At 50.5% G+C, this 25,270-nt stretch overlaps 1 protein-coding gene across 1 annotated transcript in view; it reads right to left on the reverse strand.

Annotated features, from left to right (window-relative positions):
• Positions 1-9,704, reverse strand: part of TAMALIN (trafficking regulator and scaffold protein tamalin) — a 39,943-nt gene extending 30,239 nt beyond the window's left edge. The window contains exon 1 of the mRNA XM_073580233.1: positions 9,462-9,704. Within this exon, the coding sequence (XP_073436334.1) occupies positions 9,462-9,641 (180 nt within the window). The 5' untranslated portion in view covers positions 9,642-9,704. The remainder of the gene's footprint in view (positions 1-9,461) is intronic.
• Positions 9,705-25,270: the final 15,566 nt, after the last annotated feature.

Below are 25,270 nucleotides of genomic sequence, written 5' to 3' on the forward strand. Positions count from 1 at the left end.
TATGATGGGTATATGGGCATGGGACTATGGGATGGAGAATATGTATGATGGTACATGGGCATGGGACTATGGGATGGAGAATATGTATGATGGGTATATGGGCATGGGACTATGGGATGGAGGATGTGTGATGGGTATATGGGCATGGGACTGTGGGATCGTGGATATGTATGATGGGTATATGGGCACGGGACTATGGGATGGAGAATATGTATGATGGGTAATTGGGCATGGGACTATGGGATGGAGAATATGTATGATGGGTATATGGGCATGGGACTATGGGATGGAGGATGTGTGATGGGTATATGGGCATGGGACTGTGGGATGGAGGATGTGTGATGGGTATATGGGCACGGGACTATGGGATGGAGGATAATTATAATTTGCTATAACTAACCACAGTTAGTTACTATGCCCGGGCAGCGCCGGACTCTTCAGCTAGTACTTTTATATAACTCATACTGTGCTCGGAGGAGAGCTGGAAATAACAGGACCTGAAGGGTCAGTCATTGGATTCACTACACTGAGCATCAATGACAAGAATGTAACTATAAAGATGTTAGATAACATTACTACTGTGGGACATGTCACCAAAATGAAAAAGGGTTCATGGGTTTTTAAGATTTTCAAAACTTGCCTAAGAGAATGTTACAAAATTAAAAAAAACACATTAATTATTGCATCCCCCTGCAACTCCACACCAGCCATCCCTACTGGCTCTGGAATAATGACTAATAATTCAGGTGACCACTGCAGCACTTACATGTCGTATATGCAAGTGTCCCTGTAGAGGTGGGTAGTTTGCCTTGGTCTCATGAGGAATGTACAGCATATGAACACTGGAAGACACAGGTGCCACTGAATCAGGACTAGCATGGGATACAAAAAAAGATCCCTACTGGTGCCAAGCTTTGTGAAATCCAGCAAAAACTCCTCTAAAAGGTGGTTAAGTCACAAGATATTGATGATCTATCCTCAAGTCATCAAAATCAAACCAGCAGAGGTTTAACAGTCACCCCCACCACCTACCAGCTGCCAGAAACTGTTCGGTAGTACACAGCTGATACCACTACAGGTTGAATGGAGCTCCTCAATGAAGATCCACTTTACCTCCATCCACCAGCAGAGCAGCTAGGTGCTGATTAGTGGTGGTGCCAGACCCCTAGCCATCTAATACTGATGACCTAGGCAGGGTACAGGTAACCAATACTTGAAACCATACAATGGTTCAATGGGTCCTGGAGTCCATGACACTGCTCTGACATGAGTAGTAGACAGGCCGGAGCCAGCAATGGGGTGAAGTGTACAGTCTTTATTCCCTCAATGGCAACCTAAACAAAGGCCATCAAGGAAATTTGCATTCAATGCTGAAAAAAAAATAAATAAAGGCGGCGGCTAAGTTCAGACATTTGCAATGCAGAAGAGTGCAGGAACCGCCTACTACCTTTTACACACACTAGCCATCTGAGGTCTTTGGGGAACTTCGCCTATGTGCACTATATAAAGGCTACAATTGGTCATTGCCGACATGGACAGGAAAAAAAAACCATGTATGAGTGAACGCACTCAAAGTCGAGGTTCAGCCACACAAGCTCTGAACTTTGTGGACGTGTCACACTTGCAAACTGAAGCCATGTCACCGCTTCTACATACAGCGGACAGGTGCAGGAGCCGCTTACGCACTGGAGTAGTCTGCCCCGTAGTCTGCCCCGTAATTGGGAGTAAACTAGCACATGCTGGGATTTTCTGTGAGGTCTTTTTGAAAAATGGACCAATGTCGGCTTATGGCACCGAGGGTGGTCCATCGTACACAGGGACAGCAGAGGGTCCAAAACAAAGTGTTATACTAAGTTTATCCAAGTCAAACTGTGGATGTGACTGAACTACAAAACGTCAAAACTTGTCCGAAGCGTAAAATAACACAGGACATGTGCATATATGGACAGGACACGCTACACGTGCTCAGATTAGGACTTCAAAGCGGCCACGTCTCTGTTGTTCAAGGTTCAGTAGTCTCAGTGTGGCCAATTTATACCGCATTTAGCAAGTAAATCCTTCAAATGCTTCCTGCAATACTCCTTACAATGTCATAGGCCTGAACCACAAGAAAGGAGCCGTCAAATCAATCAGCTACACACCTGCTATTAATAAAGTGTGTCCTATAGTAGGCAGGCGGTCCTGGTCACTGAGCCGACAGTACACAGCAATAAGAACACTTGTACAATAAGACGCAGCTGTGCGCTGCCCACTGGCCGTCAGGTGCCCTCTCTGGACATGTAGGGTCTGAAGGAGCAGGACGGGGACTTCAGGATGGGGCTACAGCTGCATGACAGCAATTCACAAACAAGCTGCAGGACCAAAAGCATTGACACAGATTGTCTGCTGTCCTATGAACACTTACAATTAGAGACAGTCAAACATTTGGAAACATTTGTGACTCCGTTGCAGAGGTTGTAATCAGGGCTGTGGAGTCGGAATCATGGAGTCAGAGGCCATTTTGGTGGAGTCGGAGTCATGGAGTCAGAGGCCATTTTGGTGGAGTCGGAGTCAGAGCCCATTTTGGTGGAGTCGGAGTCATGGAAATTGATGAGTCGGAGGATTGGCTTACCAATGCCACAGCCCTGACAGGACTGTGGAGTTGGGAGTCATGGAGTCAGAGCCCATTTTGGTGGAGTCGGTGTCATGGAAATTGAGGCGTTGGCGTCAGAGGTTTGGCTTACCAACTGCACAGCCCTGGCTGCAATGAGACTACATAGGAAACAATAAGATGGGACGGCATATTGTGACACCACGAAACGTCACTGTGAAGCCCTAGCCTGGCAACAGACAATACACTGTATGAAGTCAGAGGCGGTAAGGTAGAGGCCTCGTACACCTCTACAGCAGCCCTATTCGCTGTACAAAATACACCCATAATTAGACCAAGTGTTTAGCACTTTTATTAGACTAAGGTTGCCAAAACACCAACCATCAGATGGGTATGGTGGCCTCTGAACGCTCCAATTAGATCTGTCTGGAGTACACCAGGTGTTTCTTGCAGCATCTTTCTTCTACCCATGCCTACCTGGGGTGTTTGGTAGAGATAGCCGTCAGCTGAACATGCCGGTGGTATAGTCATCTACAGCCCATAGATTTTATGACTGCACCATTAAAAGACTGTGAGCACAGAATGACTGTTGAAACCAAGTACCGGCACTCTGTGCACCCTTGGCGTGGCCAAACATTATACTAAACTACACCTTTCCATCTATCTCCACCCTTTTCTGGTTCTATGAAGCCAGAGCCATCAAAGAAGGTGTTATGGCGGGAAAACAAGCAGGTGTGAAGGTGTATAAATGATGCACTGAGCTCCTTTTGAACAGTCGCTCTGTGCTCACAGTCCCTTTACGTGTATCGCCACACCTACCTGTTTTACATACACATACCATAAGAGAATATTTTGGCATACTACAAAAGCCTCCAACGGATAAAACTATGTGCCAGCATCCTATTTTTAATCCGCTTTTGTATAATTGGTGCACCTGTGCCAACGCGCCAGCATCATCTGCAGATATTAGGGGTATGTTCATATGTGAGCATCAAAGCTGCTGTAAGGAAGTAGAAAGGGGTGACAGATTCCCTTTAATTCTGCATAAGAAGTAGTGAGGAAATGTCTAGAGACTTAAATGTCAGCCGGCGGACATGCAATCGTCTCAGACACCTACACTCACTTCTGGAGCTGCTGCGGTTAGCGGTGTTTCTCGCTTCCTTCAACCTCATATGCACATTTGGAGAATACTAGATAGAGCGTTCCCCACTGAAACCCAACGTAACGGCATGTCACCAATTCACAGAATTACTAATGCAGAGAACCAGGGACAGCAGCTAGGTATGGTCAGGTGCAGATTATAGACCACCGTTACTTCTATACCGCCATCACATTCCACAGCATTTACCGATCTTGTCAGAGCTCCAGCCATCCACAACGATGGGCACAAAGATGGAGCTGCTGAAGATGAACCAACATAGGCCAGCAAGATAGCAGATCATGTGCCACCTTAGACGGGCACTGTACTAAAAGGACAGCAGATCATGTGCCACCCCGGACATGCACTGTTCTTACAGGACAGCAGCAGATCATGTGCCACCCCAGACAGGCACTGTCCTTACAGGACAGCAGCAGATCATGTGCCACCCCAGACAGGCACTGTCCTTACAGGACAGCAGCAGATCATGTGCCACCCCGGACAGGCACTGTCCTTACAGGACAGCAGCAGATCATGTGCCACCCCAGACAGGCAGTGTTCTAAAAGGACAGCAGCAGATCATGTGCTACCCCGGACAGGCACTGTCCTTACAGGACAGCAGCAGATCATGTGCCATCCCAGACAGGCAGTGTTCTAAAAGGACAGCAGCAGATCATGTGCTACCCCGGACAGGCACTGTCCTTACAGGACAGCAGCAGATCATGTGCCATCCCAGACAGGCACTGTCCTTACAGGACAGCAGCAGATCATGTGCCACCCCGGACAGGCACTGTCCTTACAGGACAGCAGCAGATCATGTGCCACCCCGGACAGGCACTGTTCTTACAGGACAGCAGCAGATCATGTGCCACCCCAGACAGGCACTGTCCTTACAGGACAGCAGCAGATCATGTGCCACCCCGGACAGGCACTGTCCTTACAGGACAGCAGCAGATCATGTGCCACCCCGGACAGGCACTGTCCTTACAGGACAGCAGCAGATCATGTGCCACCCCGGACAGGCACTGTCCTTACAGGACAGCAGCAGATCATGTGCCACCCCAGACAGGCACTGTCCTTACAGGACAGCAGCAGATCATGTGCCACCCCAGACAGGCACTGTCCTTACAGGACAGCAGCAGATCATGTGCCACCCCAGACAGGCACTGTCCTTACAGGACAGCAGCAGATCATGTGCCACCCCGGACAGGCACTGTCCTTACAGGACAGCAGCAGGTCATGTGCCACCCCGGACAGGCACTGTCCTTACAGGACAGCAGCAGATCATGTGCCACCCCGGACAGGCACTGTACTAAAAGGACAGCAGCAGATCATGTGCCACCCCAGACAGGCACTGTCCTTACAGGACAGCAGCAGATCATGTGCCACCCCAGACAGGCACTGTCCTTACAGGACAGCAGCAGATCATGTGCCACCCCGGACAGACACTGTTCTTACAGGACAGCAGCAGATCATGTGCCACCCCAGACAGGCACTGTCCTTACAGGACAGCAGCAGATCATGTGCCACCCCGGACAGGCACTGTACTAAAAGGACAGCAGCAGATCATGTGCCACCCGGACAGGCACTGTTCTTACAGGACAGCAGCAGATCATGTGCCACCCCGGACAGGCACTGTTCTTACAGGACAGCAGCAAATCATGTGCCACCCGGACAGACACTGTTCTTACAGGACAGCAGCAGATCATGTGCCACCCCAGACAGGCACTGTCCTTACAGGACAGCAGCAGATCATGTGCCACCCCGGACAGGCACTGTCCTTACAGGACAGCAGCAGATCATGTGCCACCCCGGACAGGCACTGTACTAAAAGGACAGCAGCAGATCATGTGCCACCCCAGACAGGCACTGTCCTTACAGGACAGCAGCAGATCATGTGCCACCCCAGACAGGCACTGTACTAAAAGGACAGCAGCAGATCATGTGCCACCCCGGACAGGCACTGTACTAAAAGGACAGCAGCAGATCATGTGCCACCCCGGACAGGCACTGTCCTTACAGGACAGCAGCAGATCATGTGCCACCCCAGACAGGCACTGTACTAAAAGGACAGCAGCAGATCATGTGCCACCCCGGACAGGCACTGTACTAAAAGGACAGCAGCAGATCATGTGCCACCCCAGACAGGCACTGTTCTTACAGGACAGCAGCAGATCATGTGCCACCCCAGACAGGCACTGTCCTTACAGGACAGCAGCAGATCATGTGCCACCCCGGACAGGCACTGTTCTTACAGGACAGCAGCAGATCATGTGCCACCCCGGACAGGCACTGTCCTTACAGGACAGCAGCAGATCATGTGCCACCCCGGACAGGCACTGTCCTTACAGGACAGCAGCAGATCATGTGCCACCCCGGACAGGCACTGTCCTTACAGGACAGCAGCAGATCATGTGCCACCCCAGACAGGCACTGTCCTTACAGGACAGCAGCAGATCATGTGCCACCCCAGACAGGCACTGTACTAAAAGGACAGCAGCAGATCATGTGCCACCCCGGACAGGCACTGTACTAAAAGGACAGCAGCAGATCATGTGCCACCCCGGACAGGCACTGTCCTTACAGGACAGCAGCAGATCATGTGCCACCCCAGACAGGCACTGTACTAAAAGGACAGCAGCAGATCATGTGCCACCCCGGACAGGCACTGTACTAAAAGGACAGCAGCAGATCATGTGCCACCCCGGACAGGCACTGTTCTTACAGGACAGCAGCAGATCATGTGCCACCCCAGACAGGCACTGTTCTTACATGATAGCAGCAGATCATGTGCCACCCCAGACAGGCACTGTTCTTACATGATAGCAGCAGATCATGTGCCACCCCAGACAGGCACTGTTCTTACAGGACAGCAGCAAATCATGTGCCACCCCGGACAGGCACTGTACTAAAAGGACAGCAGCAGATCATGTGCCACCCGGACAGGCACTGTTCTTACAGGACAGCAGCAGATCATGTGCCACCCCGGACAGGCACTGTTCTTACAGGACAGCAGCAGATCATGTGCCACCCCGGACAGGCACTGTCCTTACAGGACAGCAGCAGATCATGTGCCACCCCAGACAGGCACTGTCCTTACAGGACAGCAGCAGATCATGTGCCACCCCGGACAGGCACTGTACTAAAAGGACAGCAGCAGATCATGTGCCACCCGGACAGGCACTGTTCTTACAGGACAGCAGCAGATCATGTGCCACCCCGGACAGGCACTGTTCTTACAGGACAGCAGCAAATCATGTGCCACCCGGACAGACACTGTTCTTACAGGACAGCAGCAGATCATGTGCCACCCCAGACAGGCACTGTTCTTACAGGACAGCAGCAGATCATGTGCCACCCCAGACAGGCACTGTTCTTACAGGACAGCAGCAAATCATGTGCCACCCGGACAGGCACTGTTCTTACAGGACAGCAGCAGATCATGTGCCACCCCAGACAGGCACTGTTCTTACAGGACAGCAGCAAATCATGTGCCACCCGGACAGGCACTGTTCTTACAGGACAGCAGCAAATCATGTGCCACCCCAGATGGGCACCGTACTAAAAGGACAGCAGCAGATCATGTGCCACCCCGGACAGGCACTGTACTTACAGGACAGCAGCAGATCATGTGCCACCCCGGACAGGCACTGTACTTACAGGACAGCAGCAGATCATGTGCCACCCCGGACAGGCACTGTTATTACAGGACAGCAGCAGATCATGTGCCACCCTGGACAGGCACTGTTATTACAGGACAGCAGCAGATCATAGAATCATAGAATCGTAGAGTTGGAAGGGACCTCCTGGGCCATCTGGTCCAACCCCCTGCTCAAAGCAGGATTCGCTAAATCATCCCAGTTAGATGTCTGTCCAGCCTCTGTTTGAAGACTTCCATGGAAGGAGAACTCACCACTTCTCGTGGCAGCCTGTTCCACTCATTGATCACTCTAACTGTCAAAAAGTTTTTTCTAATATCTAATCTGTGTCTCCTCCCATTCAGTTTCATCCCATTGCTTCTAGTCTTTCCTTGTGCAAATGAGAATAAAGTTGATCCTTCTACAATGTGACAGCCCTTTAGATATTTGTAGACAGCTATTAAGTGCCACCTGTGCCACCACAGACAGGCACTGTACTAAAAGGACGGCAGATCATGTGCCACCCGGACAGGCACTGTTCTTACAGGACAGCAGCAAATCATGTGCCATCCCAGATGAGCACTTATTACAGGACAGATTGACAACCCGGTGCTATACATACCATAGTGTTACAGCGGCGTGTTTATTACACAGGACATGTTCTTACAGGACAGCAGCAGAATAAGCATCACACAAGACATGGAGTGTTACTACAGGACAGACTATGTACAGCACCAGAAAATGGTTACACAGCAGAAGTTCTTTACAGGACATCACAGAGCAGGGCGATATTACAGGACAGCAGCACAGTCTGCAGCACAGGAGCTCATGTCACTTCAGGCAGCATCATGCAGGTGCACCGTCCTCAGCAGTCACAGGACAGGTGATACACCACAGGCAATGTGAGATATTACAGTCTCACCAGTTTGGCGCACAGGACAGTAAAAGAGAAAAAAAAAAAAAAAAAAAAAAAAACACATTCGTAAAACTGGCACTGTACAGCTATACACAACAGGGATGGCACAGGGCACCGCCATTACCGGACAGCGCCTGCCTCACAGGACGGCACAGGGGCACCGCTATTACCGGACAGCGCCTGCCTCACAGGACGGCACAGGGGCACCGCTATTACCGGACAGCGCCTGCCTCACAGGACGGCACAGGGGCACCGCTATTACCGGACAGCGCCTGCCTCACAGGACGGCACAGGGGCACCGCTATTACCGGACAGCGCCTGCCTCACAGGACGGCACAGGGGCACCGCTATTACCGGACAGCGCCTGCCTCACAGGACGGCACAGGGGCACCGCTATTACCGGACAGCGCCTGCCTCACAGGACGGCACAGGGGCACCGCTATTACCGGACAGCGCCTGCCTCACAGGACGGCACAGGGGCACCGCTATTACCGGACAGCGCCTGCCTCACAGGACGGCACAGGGGCACCGCTATTACCGGACAGCGCCTGCCTCACAGGACGGCACCGCTATTCCTGGACAGTGCCTGCCTCACAGGACGGCACAGGGCACCGCTATTACCGGACAGCGCCTGCCTCACAGGACGGCACAGGGGCACCGCTATTACCGGACAGTGCCTGCCTCACAGGACGGCACCGCTATTGCCGGACAGTGCCTGCCTCACAGGACGGCACCGCTATTACCGGACAGTGCCTGCCTCACAGGACGGCACCGCTATTACCGGACAGTGCCTGCCTCACAGGACGGCACCGCTATTACCGGACAGCGCCTGCCTCACAGGATGGCACCGCTATTACCGGACAGCGCCTGCCTCACAGGATGGCACCGCTATTACCGGACAGCGCCTGCCTCACAGGATGGCACACGGGCACCAGTGTTGCTGGCAGGTACAGACAAGACACTGCAGACAATGGGGCTTCTGAACAATGGGTCACTGCGCCCCTCACCCTGTATAACACTGGCTTGCACGTTAACCCCTGAAGGGCCAAAATAAAGACAAATAGAAAATGCCATGACAACAGGAGCTGGGTCCCCGCCGTGAGTGCAGCAGTGCGGGTCAGCCCCGGCTCGCACCCCTCGCCCTGCAGACATCCCATGCTATTAGCACTGCGCTCTCACCTTCTTAGCCCGGGGCAGGGTCCCGCCGGAGACCACCAGCGCCTTGTACATGTCATCAGTCCTGTACGAGCTCAGCGCCATGTAGGGGTCAGCCTTGTCTCTTTCCCGGTATATGGCCTGATCCGGAGGGGACGTGTAATCCTCCTTCTGGTGCAGCTTCTTGAGGCGTCTGAAAGTCATCGCTGTCCCGGCAGCCGCTGCTGTGGCACCTCCGTCCTCCCGCACAGCACACTGTATCTGTTGGGGGCGGTGCTAGCAGCGGGGATATAACTTATATCGGGGGCGGGGCCAACAATTGGCCCCGCCCCTCCAGCACGTGTCTGCCATCGAGCCTGTGTCCTGTGTGGGATCACAGAGCAGTGACCGGCGTCCTCCCTGCGGCGTGTGATGTGTCCCCTTATAACATGGCTCCAGGGCTCCAGTCACACTTAATTCTGGAGAGATTCATCTCCTTTCCAGCCTTTACATTATGGGTGAAATAATCTTTTCGTTTGATAGAGTGGACTTCGATGAAGCAGCAGTATCAAATATGCTTTTTCATTGTATTTAGTTTTGAATGGGAGAAAGGGGGGGGGGGATTTATATTTTTATTAAATTTGTTTTTAAACTTTTTGTTCGGTTTTAGTCCCCATAGGGGATTCGTAATTGATCGTTCGTTCTGTATATACCACAATACTTCGGCGTTGCAGTGCATAGAAAAGACCACAGGAGAGCCAAGATGGCGACCACCGCGGCTGCCATCACTACTGCTATAGGCGGGTGCTGGCGCTGTTAGGCCATGTGCACACAGTGCGGATCCGCAGCGTTTCAGGCTCTGCAGCAGTTTTCTGCTGCGTTGTACAGTACCATTGTTTTCAATGGAAACCTGAAAAACGCTGGGCACATGCTGCGGATTTTTCCGTGGGTTCAAATCCGCAGCATGTCAATTCTTTGTGCGGATTCCACTGCGGTTTCACACCTTCTCCATCGTAGAGGTGTGGACAGTGGCGGATTAAGTGGAGTATGGGCCCGGGGCTGTTCATAAAACCTGGGCCCCTGTACCCCCCTTCCCACCTGAGCGCTGCGGTCCCCGTGCGGGAATTGACAACCGTACGGACCGCAGCACTTGGTTTGCTGCGGGTCCATACGGAAAACCCGCCACCATTCCACCACGTGTGGACATGGCCTAAAATGACGTTGCACATAAGCTGTAGGCCTACGGCCAATACGCACAAAATCACGCTCCATCACCCCATCACTGCCTGCTCCATCACCCCATCACTGCCTGCTCCATCACCCCATCATTGCCTGCTCCATCACCCCATCACTGCCTGCTCCATCACCCCCATCATTGCCTGCTCCATCACCCCCATCATTGTCTGCTCCATCACCCCATAATTGCCTGCTCCATCACCCCCATCACTCCCATCATTGCCTGCTCCATCACCCCATCACTGCCTGCTCCATCACCCCCATCATTGCCTGCTCCATCACCCCATCATTGTCTGCTCCATCACCCCCATCATTGCCTGCTCCATCACCCCATCACTCCCATCATTGTCTGCTCCATCACTCCCATAATTGTCTGCTCCATCACCCCATCATTGCCTGCCCCATCACCCCCATCATTGCCTGCTCCATCACCCCCATCATTGCCTGCTCCATCACCCCCATTACTCCCCTCATTGCCTGCTCCATCACCGCCTGCTCCATCACCCCATCACTCCCATCATTGTCTGCTCCATCACCCCATCACTGCCTGCTCCATCACCCCCATCATTGCCTGCTCCATCACCCCATCATTGCCTGCTCCATCACCCCATCACTCCCCTCATTGCCTGCTCCATCACCCCATCACTGCCTGCTCCATCACCCCCATCATTGCCTGCTCCATCACCCCATCACTGCCTGCTCCATCACCCCATCACTGCCTGCTCCATCACCCCCATCATTGCCTGCTCCATCACCCCATCATTGCCTGCTCCATCACCCCAACACTCCCCTCATTGCCTGCTCCATCACCCCATCACTGCCTGCTCCATCACCCCATCACTGCCTGCTCCATCACCCCCATCATTGCCTGCTCCATCACCCCATCATTGCCTGCTCCATCACCCCATCACTCCCCTCATTGCCTGCTCCATCACCCCATCACTGCCTGCTCCATCACCCCCATCATTGCCTGCTCCATCACCCCATCATTGTCTGCTCCTTCACCCCATCACTGCCTTCTAGACCATCACTCCCATCATTGCCTGCTCCATCATACACACAGACATACACACACACACACAGACATACATACATACACACAAGACACCACCTCTCTCCTCTCACCTGTCCGCAGCATCGCCCGAGCTTCCTCCCTCACACAGCAGCGGCCGCTGAATGATGACGTCATTCAGCGGCGCTCCTCTGTGTGAAACAGGAAGCGCGGCCTCCGGGCAGGAAGCAGGACGGACCCTTGCCGCTCCGCTCCTGCTATTCACTCTTGCAGGCAGCGGAGCTGCCGTGATCGCATCGCTCCCTGCCCGCCGCTGCACTGCACTGCAGGGTGGAATTGCTGCTGCCGCGCCGCCCCCACACACATGCCGCCTGGGGCGGACCGCCCCCCAGCCCCCCCCACCACACTACGCCAGTGCCCTGGGCCCCCAAAAAACCTTGGGCCCGGGGCGACCGCCCCATCCGCCCCTATTAAGATCCGCCATTGGGTGTGGAACCGCAGGGCTAAACCACAGGTAAACCACAGGTATTTTGACCTGAGATTTTACCTGCGGATTTTTAGAAATCCGCGAGGAAAAATCCGCAGGACCAAAATCTATGTGTGCACATAGCCTAACGCTGTGCGCACCCCGGAGATCTGCACTTGCTACGTGACGGGTATTTATGTAATAGAGCAGGTTAGGAAGTGGTTAACAAAGTTCTCCGCTACTGGACAAACCCTGTTGGGTGCAGAAAACAAAAAAAATGACATATTTACCTGCTGAACTAGCACTGCCCCTGCGATCTCTCAGCGATCACACAGTATTGTTATGTCATGTGACCACTGCAGTCAATCAGTGACTGCTGATCAGCTGCAGCTTTCTCTAGTCTCCTCTGATAGATTACTGAAAGGCTGCAGCCAGTTACCAAACCGCAACCGTGGACAACCTCTTTAAGTTTATCACTTTCCAAAAGTTCTAGAACTGATCAATATTATGTCATAGTGTAGGTTTTCATGAATTCTATAGAGAACCTATACTATCTGTGTGTCTTGCTTTGTTCCCCCTGTATGTAAAATATCCCCCATCCCCCATTTTTCTAGTCACAGACAATTTGGCTTTTGATCCTCCCATGTCAATGACCTCTGCTGCTTCAATTCTTTGCACTCACTGGCCCAGAATTGCTCTTCTCCACTGACCTATTGAAGATTAAAACAAAAAATACGTTCATAGTTTGACCCTTCAGTCGTGTAAACTGCACACCCCTGTACTCTCTTCTGTGTCTGGACAGTATAGAGAAAATGCAGGATGAGACTACACGGTTTGTTTGTAGTCTGTAACCATGGAAACATATAGCTCTGTACAAAGAGGTGTAGGAATAGCAGGAGGTAGGGTCCTGGGTGGCAAGTATGTGGTACTGAGATGGTTTCATGTACTGGATTTTGGTTCTGGGATTTAGGAATGACCAAAAGAGCTGGGGTGGGAAAGGTCGCTCCCATACTCCAGTCCGGGTCTTATTGGCCTAATAAGCTGCACCTGGCCTAGCTCCGGTAGTATTGTGGCTGAGGCTGGAGAAAGGCACAGCAGGTGGATAGTCTGTACTGCAGTCTGAGAGGGTCCTGTAATACCAAGTTGGTGAGTCCGTGTGATTTACTTTCCTTAGGGTTTCACACACTAACAGGACCGAGGTGTGTGTTTTGATATATTTTTATACACCAGTGTTCGAGCCTTTACCCAGAGAAAGGACTGATTTGATATTCATTTTGTGCTGAAGAAAGGACTGCTTTGTTCATTAGTGCTGAAGAAAGGCTGTTTTCATTTTGGAGCTGTAAAGTTTATGAAGGGCAATAAACTATTATTCTGTTTTGATATAAAAACCCTGTTCCTGTGCATTTCCAAGCGGTTACCAGAGAGCTGAAACCAACACAGAGGGTACACATAACATGGCAGGGTAAATGGAATTATCAGTAAATGGTACCAGAAACCCGAACAGTCCTTAGAAAAATTGAGTGCACCCTATATGGATACTATGGTTTTGTCTACCAAGACTTAATAGAATAAAAAATGTCTTGTCCTTTCGAAGGTCTTACAATTAGGTAAATTCAGCAACAATACGACACATTGCATTATAGTTTATTTAAAAAGCAAATATTGTTTAAATTTTACTTCATAAATCAGGTATATGTACATGTAAAAACAAGTGACTTTGTAAAATATCTTTTCAAAGAAATGTTTTTTTTATCTCCTCTTGGACTGATCTTCACTCTCATTCAGGGTCGGACAAACCCACCGGAGAACTGGAGGATTCTCTGGTGGGCCCAGGCACTGACATCTTCTGGCATACAGGATTGGCAGCTGCCTAGAGCCCCCACTGCTTCAGGGGCCCCCATTCATTGACATGTCGCTAATAGTGGCATACCATGCTATGGGGCCCGTGAGTCAGGGGGGCCCACCCGGCGCCAACGGAGCAGCAGCGTTGGAGCAACGGGGGACAGGAGGCAGAAGCCGGCTTCTGCGGCTAAAGCCTGTGCCTGCTGCTACAGAGAAATGAATATTCACTGTTCTCCACGCTCATGGGGGTGGAGAGCAGTGAATATTCATGTAATTTTAATATCGTGCAGTGTTCGCTGCTGCGGCTAAAACTACCCACTATCAAGGCCAGCAGACTAGGGCCCTCCACTCCCCCAGCACATGGGGTTGGTAAGTCAGGGCAATCTGGCCCCAGCTCCGCCCCCCCAGTGCGCATTACATTCAGCTGTATCAACATCAGCAATAATGGAGGAGAGGGCGTCAGATGACACTCCTCCCAACATTCCCCTTTGCTTCTGACACAGCGGGTGCGCGATGACATCACTTCATCTTGTGCTGGGCAGGCGACAGTGCAGCTTCTGATACCGGAGCAGAGTCAGGATCAGCGGGGGAACGAGGAGGAGGAGTATTGTGTTTTGAATCAGTCAGTGAGTCCTGGTGGCCATTAGACTGTGGGGCTGCATTATATTCTGTGGGGGTTGTCTGCAAGATACCCTGTGAGGGGGGCTACATTATATTCAGTGGGGGGGGGGTGCATTATACTGTATGAGGGCTGGATTATATTCTATGAGGGGGCTACTTTATATTTTATAAGAGGGGCTACCCCAATACCCCAACCCCTGCTATATCATGAAAACGGGTACTACCTTATATAATACCATGATATTAGTGTGTTTTACGGCACAGTTGGTAGTCTTGTATTTATTTCTATGTAGCTACATAGTGGGCCCCAAGAATGATTTTCTCTGGTGGGCCCAGGGTGCTCCAGCTGTCATTCTTGGGTAAAATCTGTAGTCAGTGAAGACAGATATTCCAATTACTGAGATAGAAGATGACAGTTAGTGCTTTTAAAAGTCTATGGATGGAGGAGAAAGAGGGAGGAACTAGAGGAAGACACGGAAATTTTGCTGCAAGTTCTCCTGAAATGACAGTTACAGTTCTCCATAGAACTTTATGAGCACCAATTGTCATAGCCTATCTTAGTAATAATAAAATCTGTACACTGAATGCAGATTTTACCCATGAATTGAGAATTTGGAGATTGAATTATCAGTCCAAAGGGAGAAAGAAGCAAATTTCTCTAATTAGCTATATAATAAAGGTTCTTATTTTCACATGTAATCAGTTTATGGAAAAAATAAAACACGGTAACACTTTAACAAAAACTAGAACAGAGTGCCAAAACCATGGTGGTAAAATGAAGCACAAACTTACTGCTTCTGTAGTAATTATGAGGGTAAGTAGCAGCTAAGAGCTGTTAATTAAATTCCATTGAAAACTGAAGTTTTGACACTTTGCTAATGTGGAGCACACAGAAGTGTGTCAACACAATGCAGTGGAGGAAAGACACCAGGAATGACTCTAAAGAAGCAATTATTGCTGCCCATCAATTTGGGAAGGGCTATGAGTAGTGATTGGCGAGAGTGCTACTGACATTACTGTGATTGGCTAGCCGCATAGTGTCATTGGGTCTATATAAATAACTAAAGACTGACTGGCACATCCAAGCTCCATATGCAATATACAAAAAAAAGGTTGCACTTTATCGTGCTAAAGCATGTCAGTGTGAAATATATGAAATATGATTAGCAATACGGCTTCTGAATGCTAGAAAGAAATGAGACGCTTTGCACACAATTTGGCCAAATCATGCCTGCCCATCAACCAATGTCAAGGTGGTCTCAAAAACTGATGGGTCCCTACAATGTGAATACCTACCTGTGGCGCCCCTGAGGGTTCAGTCGCAACAGAGGTACTGCACCTCCTCCTGAGGTGTAGTATCCCACTTCCCAGGTGAGATGGTAACACCTGACCAGACTCCAGCACCTACATCCAGCACAGACACCTTAAAACAGCAGAGCACTCTTTATGGCAGTTGCTTTGGTTCATGAAGGGTGCTGGGTGGTGGGTGGAGCTTAGAAATATTAGAGGGGAAAGCTGACAGGAAGTTAGTCAGAGAATCCCTGGAGGGGGATGGAGAGAGGACATGTTTGCAGCAGCTCCCTGTGAGCTGGAGGCAAGGAAAGAGGAAGAGAGAAGGATCAGTTGTTCAGAAGGAAGATAGATAAGAATGGAACGTGAGGAGGAGAGAGACTGGGGACGAGGACTAGTGCAAAGCCCTTTCCTAAGTTCAATGCGCCAAGGCCGGGCGCCGGTATCCGAGGCTGTGTGTGATACCAATGATCCTACAGCAGAAACCGGAGGAATAGAAGTTGTGACCACTTTATTCCCACCTAAGACTCGAAGACACAGCAGCAACATGTGTGAGCCGGGACATGATTGTAAGGAGTCCCCGAAGCAGGCTACAGCTGCCTGTCATGCGAGTGGAGTTCTAAGTAACATCAAGAAGGAGGAACTTGAGTGTAATTCAGAACTACAAGTACTTCATATTAGTGCTAGAAAGGAGACGTTCAGAACAGGCACACGAAAGGGAGTGGTGGAAGGGTTAATTCCATCTGCCTGGAAGTTGGCTGAGTCCCTGACCTGGAGGCTGCGGCATTGAAGCGGGCACCTGTCTGTACCAGAACTGTGAGTAAAAGAATTGGAACTGCACTCAGCTATGTCATTGCCTTCTTCCTGCGCCAACCCATCAGCACTGCTACATCTCTGTGCCTAACACTACACCATCTACCTCAACACCATCTATCACTGCCCTGGGACTACAGCTCTACCTGTGGAGAGCTATTTCATCTTTGCTGCCTTATACCATCTGTCCCAGAGGATCTGCACCGCAGTGTCGGCTTAACACCTTCATTGCCGAGTACCACAGGTGGCATCACAAATTATCTACCTATAAACTTTATTCAGCTTCATTCCACCGATTTTACATGGACACCCAGGGCCGCGGACCGGGTCACTGCCACCGAGACACTTCCCCTTTAAGACGCCGGCCCGGTACCGAGTGATCCTCACACCACCTGCCCTGGGGGCGCTCCATACCCATAAATGCAGGCTTTACTGAGAGACGTGTCCACATTCACCCAGGAATTCAGACATTAGCCTAAGGCCGGGGTCACGCGAGAAACTCACACAAGTCTCGTGTCTAAATAGCCAGCACTGCCGCCGGCACTCGGACCAGGGCGCTCAGCTGCATAGAAATACATGCAGTCGCACACTCCGGTCCCAAGTGTCGGCGGCAGTGCCGGGTATTGAGACACGAGACTCGTGCGAGTTTCCCGCAAGTGTGACCCCGGCCTTAGGCTGATGTCTGAATTCCTGGGTGAATGTGGACTCCTTTCTCAGTAAAGCCTGCATTTATGGTTAAGTAAGAACCTGCTGTAATTAAAATCACCATATGGTGAAGGGCGGAGTGCTCGGTCAGTAAGCTAACATAGAAACAACAACAACTGACTGCCACATCCAAGCTAGTGTGAATAGGTGCATACCAGGAGCAGCTACCACCATATACAATATACAAAAAAAAGGTTGCACTCTATCGTTCTAAAGCATGTCAGTGTGAAATATATGAAATATGAATAGTAATATGGCTTCTGAATATTAGGAAAAAATGAGACGTTTTGCACTCAATTTGGCCAAATCGTATTAGGTTCTTTTTTTTTTAAGTGGACAAAAAAATCCAAAGTTTTTTTTTTTTTTTTAAATTACGCCATTTTCCAAGACTCGTAGCGTCTTCATTTTTCAGGATCTGGTGCTGGATGAGGGCTTATTTTTTGTGCACCGAGCTGATGTTTTTATTGATATCATTTTGGTGTAGACACAATGTTTTTATCGCTTATATTTACATTTTAATGCAATGTTGCCGCGACAAAAAAACCCGTAATTCTGGAGTTTTTACTTTTCTCATTACGTCGTTTACCAATCAGATTAATTATTTTATATATTGATCGGGCGGTTCTGAATTTTTTAAAATTGTTTTATTTTGAATGGTGGTGATTTAAACTTTTATATTTAATATTTTCAAAACTTTTTTTTTCACTTGCTTCAATAGTCTTCATGGGAGACTAGAAGCTGCAATCATCCGATCACTTGTGCTACACAGAACAGGGTATCAGCCATGTTCTGTGCAGCAGAAATGCTCACTTGCTATGAGCGCCGACTGTTGGGCGGCGCACATAGCTATCCGGCAATGACAACCAGAGAGGTCTCCTGTAGACCCCAGATTGTCCTGCCAACCCATCGGCAACTGGCAGTCATGTGACACGGGCACCGATGGGTGGGATTAGTGACGTGCTTCCAGTGCGATCATGCTAAATGCCGCTGTCAGAGATTGACAGCGGCATTTAACAGGTTAACAGCCGCAGGTGGATCGCGATTCCACCTGTGGCTGTTAGGGGCACATGTCAACTCAGCTATCGAAATCAGCTGACGTGTGCCGGAAAAGATGTGGGCTCAGCGCTGGAGCTCACATCAAAAGGGGAGACCTGACAAGCGCCGTACATATACGGCACATATCTGGAAGGGGTTAAGCGCATTGCCCAGGGATCTTCCAGGTGTGCCAAGCCCCGTGAAGCAGCAGGAGAAGGAGAACGTGAGTTAGTCGACGCCGACGCTATAGTTTGATTGCATTACAGATTTCTTTCAAAATCAATAATGAGTAGGAATTTTCTGGCACATCAGTTTATGGAGAAGGGAGAGAGTGTCTTAAAGGTTCAGGATTCAGGATTATTATTACCTTAATGTGCTGTACTGTATAGTAAAACCAAAAGTTCTTATCACTGTTACATGTATTGTATTCTATTTCCTATTAATACTGATGTTAGCTGCATTTAGTTTAGGGATAGGTGCCAGAGGAGGAATAGTTTTGAAGTATAGGAGGAGTAAACGAAATATAATAAACCACAAACCGTATACCCTTTTGGAGGTGGGAAGGAATGCATGGGAATACACACCCCAAAAAAGCAACATCTAACCCTTGGCCTAGGAACTTGCCGTGTGTGGGTACTATGGGGAACAGTTGGCTGGCTTCTCTCTCTAGACCCCCCCACTGCCTCTCCTTACCTGTTGCGGTGCTGCTGATCCCGCCACCTCTGCACTGCATGACACCTCTACAGGTTGCGTGAGTAACTTCATCGTCCACCACCTCATCTTCCAATTCCGTAATCTAGTCCACCTCCTAATTTTTGACTTAACAACAACATCACTTGTCATCTGTGTCTCCTCATCATCATTAACCTCTTGAGACCCTAGTTGACATAGTGCACCGTTGTCTTTTTCTGACAGTGGCTCCACAAATATTTTAAGACATTTAACAAAAAGCCAGTGAAGCAGATAATTTAGAATAATTGCAACGCTGTCAACTGATCTGCCCAAAAATGATTCCTGCAGTAATTGCAGCTTTTTTAAATAAAAAAAAAGGCCACCTGATTGGCCTCTCGAATGTATGGTAGAGGACCGCCTAACTGCCCTCCCAAATTTAATGGTAGATGGCCGCCTGAAGGCCCCCACAAATTTATGGTAGAGGGTCGCCTCAGGGCCCTCCTGTCAGAAACACCGCACTGCACTTGATAACTGAGCCAGTGCGCATGTCCTGAGTACAAAAACTGTGCACAAAGATACCTGTGGAGTAACGATAGCCAAGCCAGGAGGACAGAACCGGAGAAGACAATAGTACCAAAATGAGAGACGGAGTACAGAGTGAGGGGACAGACCGAGTCATACACGGGAAGCAAACAAGCAATGCAGTATACACGCACACCAGGGGGGTCAGACACACAGCCAGAACAACAGTATAGCTGACAGAGAACCCTGGTAGAGAGTGAGTATAAATACCCCTCCCAGATCCAGAAAGAAGCCACGTATACTTAACCCTGTGAGTGCAGGGCAAGAACCCTGTTCAAACCATGACAGTACCCCCCTCTTAACGGGGGGCCACTGGACCCCCAGGCTTGTCTGGGTATCTGGCGTGGAAAGCCCGCACCAGACAATCGGCATGCACTGAACTGGCTGGAACCCATGACCGATCCTCCAGAGAGTACCCCTGCCAGTGTATCAGATACTAGAGTCTCCGGCGCACCCACCGGGAGTCAACAATGCGCCCTACTTCATACTCCAGCTGCCCCTCTACCAGCACTGGCGGAGCATTTGATGAGGGATCCTCTCTCACCGTCCCCACAGGCTTTAACAGGGACCTGTGGAAGACATCAGAAATTTTAAAGGAGGTGGGCAGCTGCAGTCGGTAGGCTACTGGGTTAACAACCTCCACAACTTTGTATGGGCCATTAAACTTGGGGCCCAGCTTTCTAGATGGTATCTTAAGCTTGATATTGCAGGTGGATAGTCACACCTTCTCCCCTACTGCAAATGCTGGACCTGACCCCCTCCTCCTATCAGCAAACCGCTTATAGCTTTCCTGGGCCTTGGAAATAATCCTCTGAACCTCCCTCCAAAGAATTCTAAGACGTTGTGTCGCACCCTCAGCTCCAGGACAGCCTGAATCCATGCGGGAAAACTCTCCAAAATGTGGGTTAAACCCATAGTTGATCTGAAAGGGAGACTTCCCAGTAGATTGATTCACACGACCGTTGAACGCAAACTCTGCCATGGGCAATACCTCACACCAGTCCTCCTGCCTGGAAGAGGCCAAGCATCTCAGAATCTGCTCCAACGATTGGTTCGTGCGCTCAGTCTGTCCATTAGACTCTGGGTGGTAGGCAGAGGAGAAGGACAACGAAATCCCCAGCTTTTTGCAAAAAGCCCTCCAGAAACTGGCCACAAACTGTACCCCTCTGTCTGACACCACATTCATAGGCACTCCATGCAACCGAATTATATGCTGAATAAATAAACGGGCCAGAGTTTCAGCAGATGGTAACGCGGGGAGAGGTACAAAGTGGGCTTGTTTTGAAAACCTATCCACCACCACCCATATCACCGAGTTGCCCCTGGAAGGAGGAAGATTTGTGATAAAATCCATGGACAAATGTGTCCATGGACTATCCGGAATTGGCAAAGGCACCAACTCCCCGGCAGGCCGGACCTGAGAACTTTTAGAATGAGTGCACACCCCACATGCAGTCACAAACTTTTTAATATCTGTTACCATAGAGGGCCACCAGAAACCCCTCGCAATTGCCCCCCGGGTAGCTGCAATCCCAGGATGAGCACTCAACATAGAATCGTGAAATTCCTGCATAAGTCCTAGATGGAAACGTTCCGGTACAAACAATTTACCCGGGGGTTTACCACCCGGAGCCCGAGCCTGGGCCTCCAAAATCCCTCTCTGTAACTCAGATGAGATTTCGGCCACCACTACTCCTGGCTGAAGAATGGAGGAGGGAGGTTCTGGAGGGGACACCGAATCAAAGCTTGGGGATAAGGCATCAGCCTTGATGTTTTTAGATCCCGGGTGGAATGTGATGGTAAACTGAGATCGAGAAAAAAAATGCGCCCACCGAGCCTGTCTGGGGGTCAATCTCTTGGCAGACTCGATATAGGCCAAATTTTTGTGATCAGTAGATGACTGCAATGGGATGAACGGCCCCCTCCAGGAAATGCCTCCATTCTTCAAAAGCCAACTTTACCGCCAACAACTCTCTATTGCCGACACCGTAATTTCTCTCGGCAGAGGAAAATTTTTTAGAGAAGAAGGCGCAAGGCCTCAGATTAGTAAGGGTAGGAGGGCCCTGAGACAAAACTGCCCCCACCCCTACTTCCGAGGCATCAACCTCCACGACAAAAGGTCTTGACGGGTCGTGTTGTACCAATACAGGAGCTGAAGAAAAGCACTTTTTTAATGTCATGAAAGATTTTTTTGCAGCTACAGACCAATTTTTTTACATCAGCTCCCTTGAGAGTGAGGTCCGTTAGAGGCTTTACCACTTGCGAGAAGCCCTTAATAAATTTCCAATAAAAGTTAGCGAAGACCAAAAATCGCTGCAATCCTTTCAAGTCATGAGGCTGCACCCAAACTGTGATGACTCCTGGAGTGGACCCTCTGGGTCGTGGCACCAACCCTCCCAGGGCGAGCTGGCCTAGTGAGGACCACCCCCTATACAGGGAGTGTCAGGAGCAAGCCCCCACGCGTGAGTGTGTCTGCAGGGAGGTGCAGGGTGTACTCGGGAACACAGGGTGTGTACACGGGCGTGCGCTAGATACAGGATAGTGCAAGATGGGTACACGAGAGCACGTATGGCATGCAGCGACTAGTACGTCCGGGGTTGAGCAAAATAGGATGCGTGCAAGGAGCACATCAGAGTACTGAGTGGGGCAGCCGGTGTGCCAGGAGGTGTAGCAGAGTACAGGAACAGAGTATGTGCCAGGAGTCACAACTGAGTACAAAGCAGAGAGCGGATTCAGAGCGCGTGCCAAGAGGCACAATAGAGTCCAAGACAGAGTGTAGGTTCAGAGCGAGTACCAAGAGGCACGGCTGAGAATAGGACAGGGCCTGAATACAGCACGTAGCCAGGCAGGGACACACCAGACCAAGCCAGGAAGCACAACAATAATCAGGCACCTCCCATAGGGGGAGGTAGCCTGATATAGCACATGACCACTAAAGCTTCCGGGTCATGTCCTCCATTACCATAGAGAGGACGGACCTGGAAACTGAACTGACAAGAGCGCGGAAGCGCATACCCAACATGGAGGAGGTGGGAGCCTGGTTACGAGAAGTGCGCGTGCGCACCCGACGGGACCCCTGGAGCGACCTCGGCTCCAGAAGAGATGACGTCGGGACCAAAGTCCCGCCTCCAGATGAGCGCGGCGTGAAGGTCCCACCTCCAGGTGAGCGCGGCGTGACAGTACCCCCCTTTACGCCCCTTCTTTCTAGGGCTGGAAAACCGCACATTGTCATTAGGAGAGGAATCCAGGCGTCTCTTATCTGCATGTGGTTTTATTCGATCCAGAACTTCTCCAAGAGAAAATTTGGTCTCCTGCCATACCCTAGAGAACTCCACGGACAGAGAGTCAGGGACAGGTACGCCCGAGACAGGACGTACCGGTAGAGGCACACTGAGATGCTTGGAGGGCAAAGCGCTGGTGCGGTTATAGAATACCAACTCAGCCCGAGGAAGCAAGCTGCCGGAGGATGGTTGCTTGGGTACTTCGTTCTTGGCACAGGACGGACAAGAAGCCACAAAGTCTTTGACATCCTGAGAGATAGACAGCCACCAATAGTAATGGGATAAACGGGAGAGAGTCTTCTTGACACCAAGATGGCCGGCAACCTGAGATGAATGTCCCCAGCATAACACTCGTTTTCGGTTATTCTCAGCCACAATGGTCTCTCCCGGAAGCTGGGACGTCAAGTTGACGGAAGCCACGGTAATTACCTTGGACCGGTTGCTTGATTGAAGTAGAGACTGACTCTTAGCCCCCTTCTTGACAATGTCATTAGTCATAGACCGGTTGCTTGATTGAAGTAGAGACTGACTCTCAGCCCCCTTCTTGACAATGTCATTAGTCATAGACCGGTAAGCTGACGGCGGACCTGTAGGCGCAGAAGACGGACAAGCAGAGTTCATCGGATGAACAAACAGTAAGCACCTTTTCTGGCAGAACGGTCCACAACGGAGTACATCGCCGAATCGCCAGTCCAGAGTCGGCCCATGAGTCCGTAACCAAGGAAGACCAAGAAGAAGCGTATGAGACGAAGTCGGCAATACGTGGAAGGAGATCTTCTCCCAATGACCTGTGCCAATCTGCAGCTCTACTTCTTCAGTGACCTGGATAACGGTATCCTGTAAGGGCTTACCGTCAACCGGAACTACCAGCCTAGGAGCCTCCAGGGATCTGGCAGGAATCCGAAACTTTTTAACTGCCTCGATACTAATAAAGTTACCCGCTCCACAATAGCCTCCACAGAAAAACTCTTGAAACCAAGATTCAGCGAAACGGACATGGACAGGGGAAGAGAGGAATCACATACACCTGAGGAGACCTCTCCTACCAGTCCCAGGCGGAGGAGCTTCCCCGGCCTCCTGGGACATGAGCGAAGAAAGTGGGAGGCATTCCCACAGTAAAAAAGAGAGTCCTTGTGCCAGCCTCTTCTCACGATGCCGTTGAGCTATCTCGAGAAGATCCACCTGCATAGGCTCAGGTACGGGATCTACAGAAGATAACTCGGGTAACGGATGAGAAGAACTGCGAGTGGATGAGGAGAGGCGAGAGGGCCCTCTCTCTCTGGCTGACTCACGGGTGCGATCCTGGAAGCGCAAATCAATGCGTGTCGCGAGAGAGATGAGGTCCTCTAAAATGGTAGGGGTATCCCGGCCCGCCAGTTCATCTTTGATCCGACCGGACAGGCCATGCCAAAAGGCCCCTACGAGGTCATCATTATTCCAACCAAGTTCGGAGGACAAGGTGCGAAAACATATCACATATTGTCCAACCGATAAAGTACCTTGACGGAGATTAAAGAGGGACTCGGTGGTGGAAGCAAGGCGACCCGGCTCATCGAACACCTTGCGGAAGGTGTCCAAAAAGATGAAAATCTGAGAGACGAGTGGATCATCACGCTCCCAAAGGGGATTCACCCACGCAAGCGCCTTCCCCTCTAGGTGGGAAACTATAAAGGCTATATTAGTGCGATTGGTGGGGTAATGCTGCGGCAGAAACTCAAAATGCAAACGGCACTGATTCAAAAATCTGCGACACAACTCAGGGTCACCACTACATCGTGGTGGCTTGCATAAGCGTAGCAGCGATTGCGGGACCAAGGCCTGGGCTGAAACGTATTGTATGGAAAGGAGCCGATTATCTACCGACGTCATATAGTTGAGGATCTGAGCCTGGGAGTCGAGTTGCTGCGCGAGTTCCTGCTGGAGGCTAGCCAGCTAGGAAGCATTTTCAGGATCAGCGGACTGTAAGGCAGATAAACAGGACTCCATAGACTTGAGAAATAACATAATCCTTGTTTGGTTTTCCCGGAGGTACACCAGCTCCTTTTGGACGGAAGCCGCAGTACCAGCGGGGTCCATGGCCTGATTATACTGTGATGACTCCTGGAGTGGACCCTCTGGGTCGTGGCACCAACCCTCCCAGGGCGAGCTGGCCTAGTGAGGACCACCCCCTATACAGGGAGTGTCAGGAGCAAGCCCCAGGGGATAAGGTACCACGACTGCTGGCACCAGGCGACCGGCTCACAGGAGACACGCGTGAGTGTGCCTGCAGGGAGGTGCAGGGTGTACTCGGGAACACAGG

Source organism: Dendrobates tinctorius, unplaced genomic scaffold (assembly GCF_039654945.1).
Source record: "Dendrobates tinctorius isolate UK_male_01 unplaced genomic scaffold, ASM3965494v1 ptg000064l, whole genome shotgun sequence".
Lineage (NCBI taxonomy): Eukaryota > Metazoa > Chordata > Amphibia > Anura > Dendrobatidae > Dendrobates > Dendrobates tinctorius.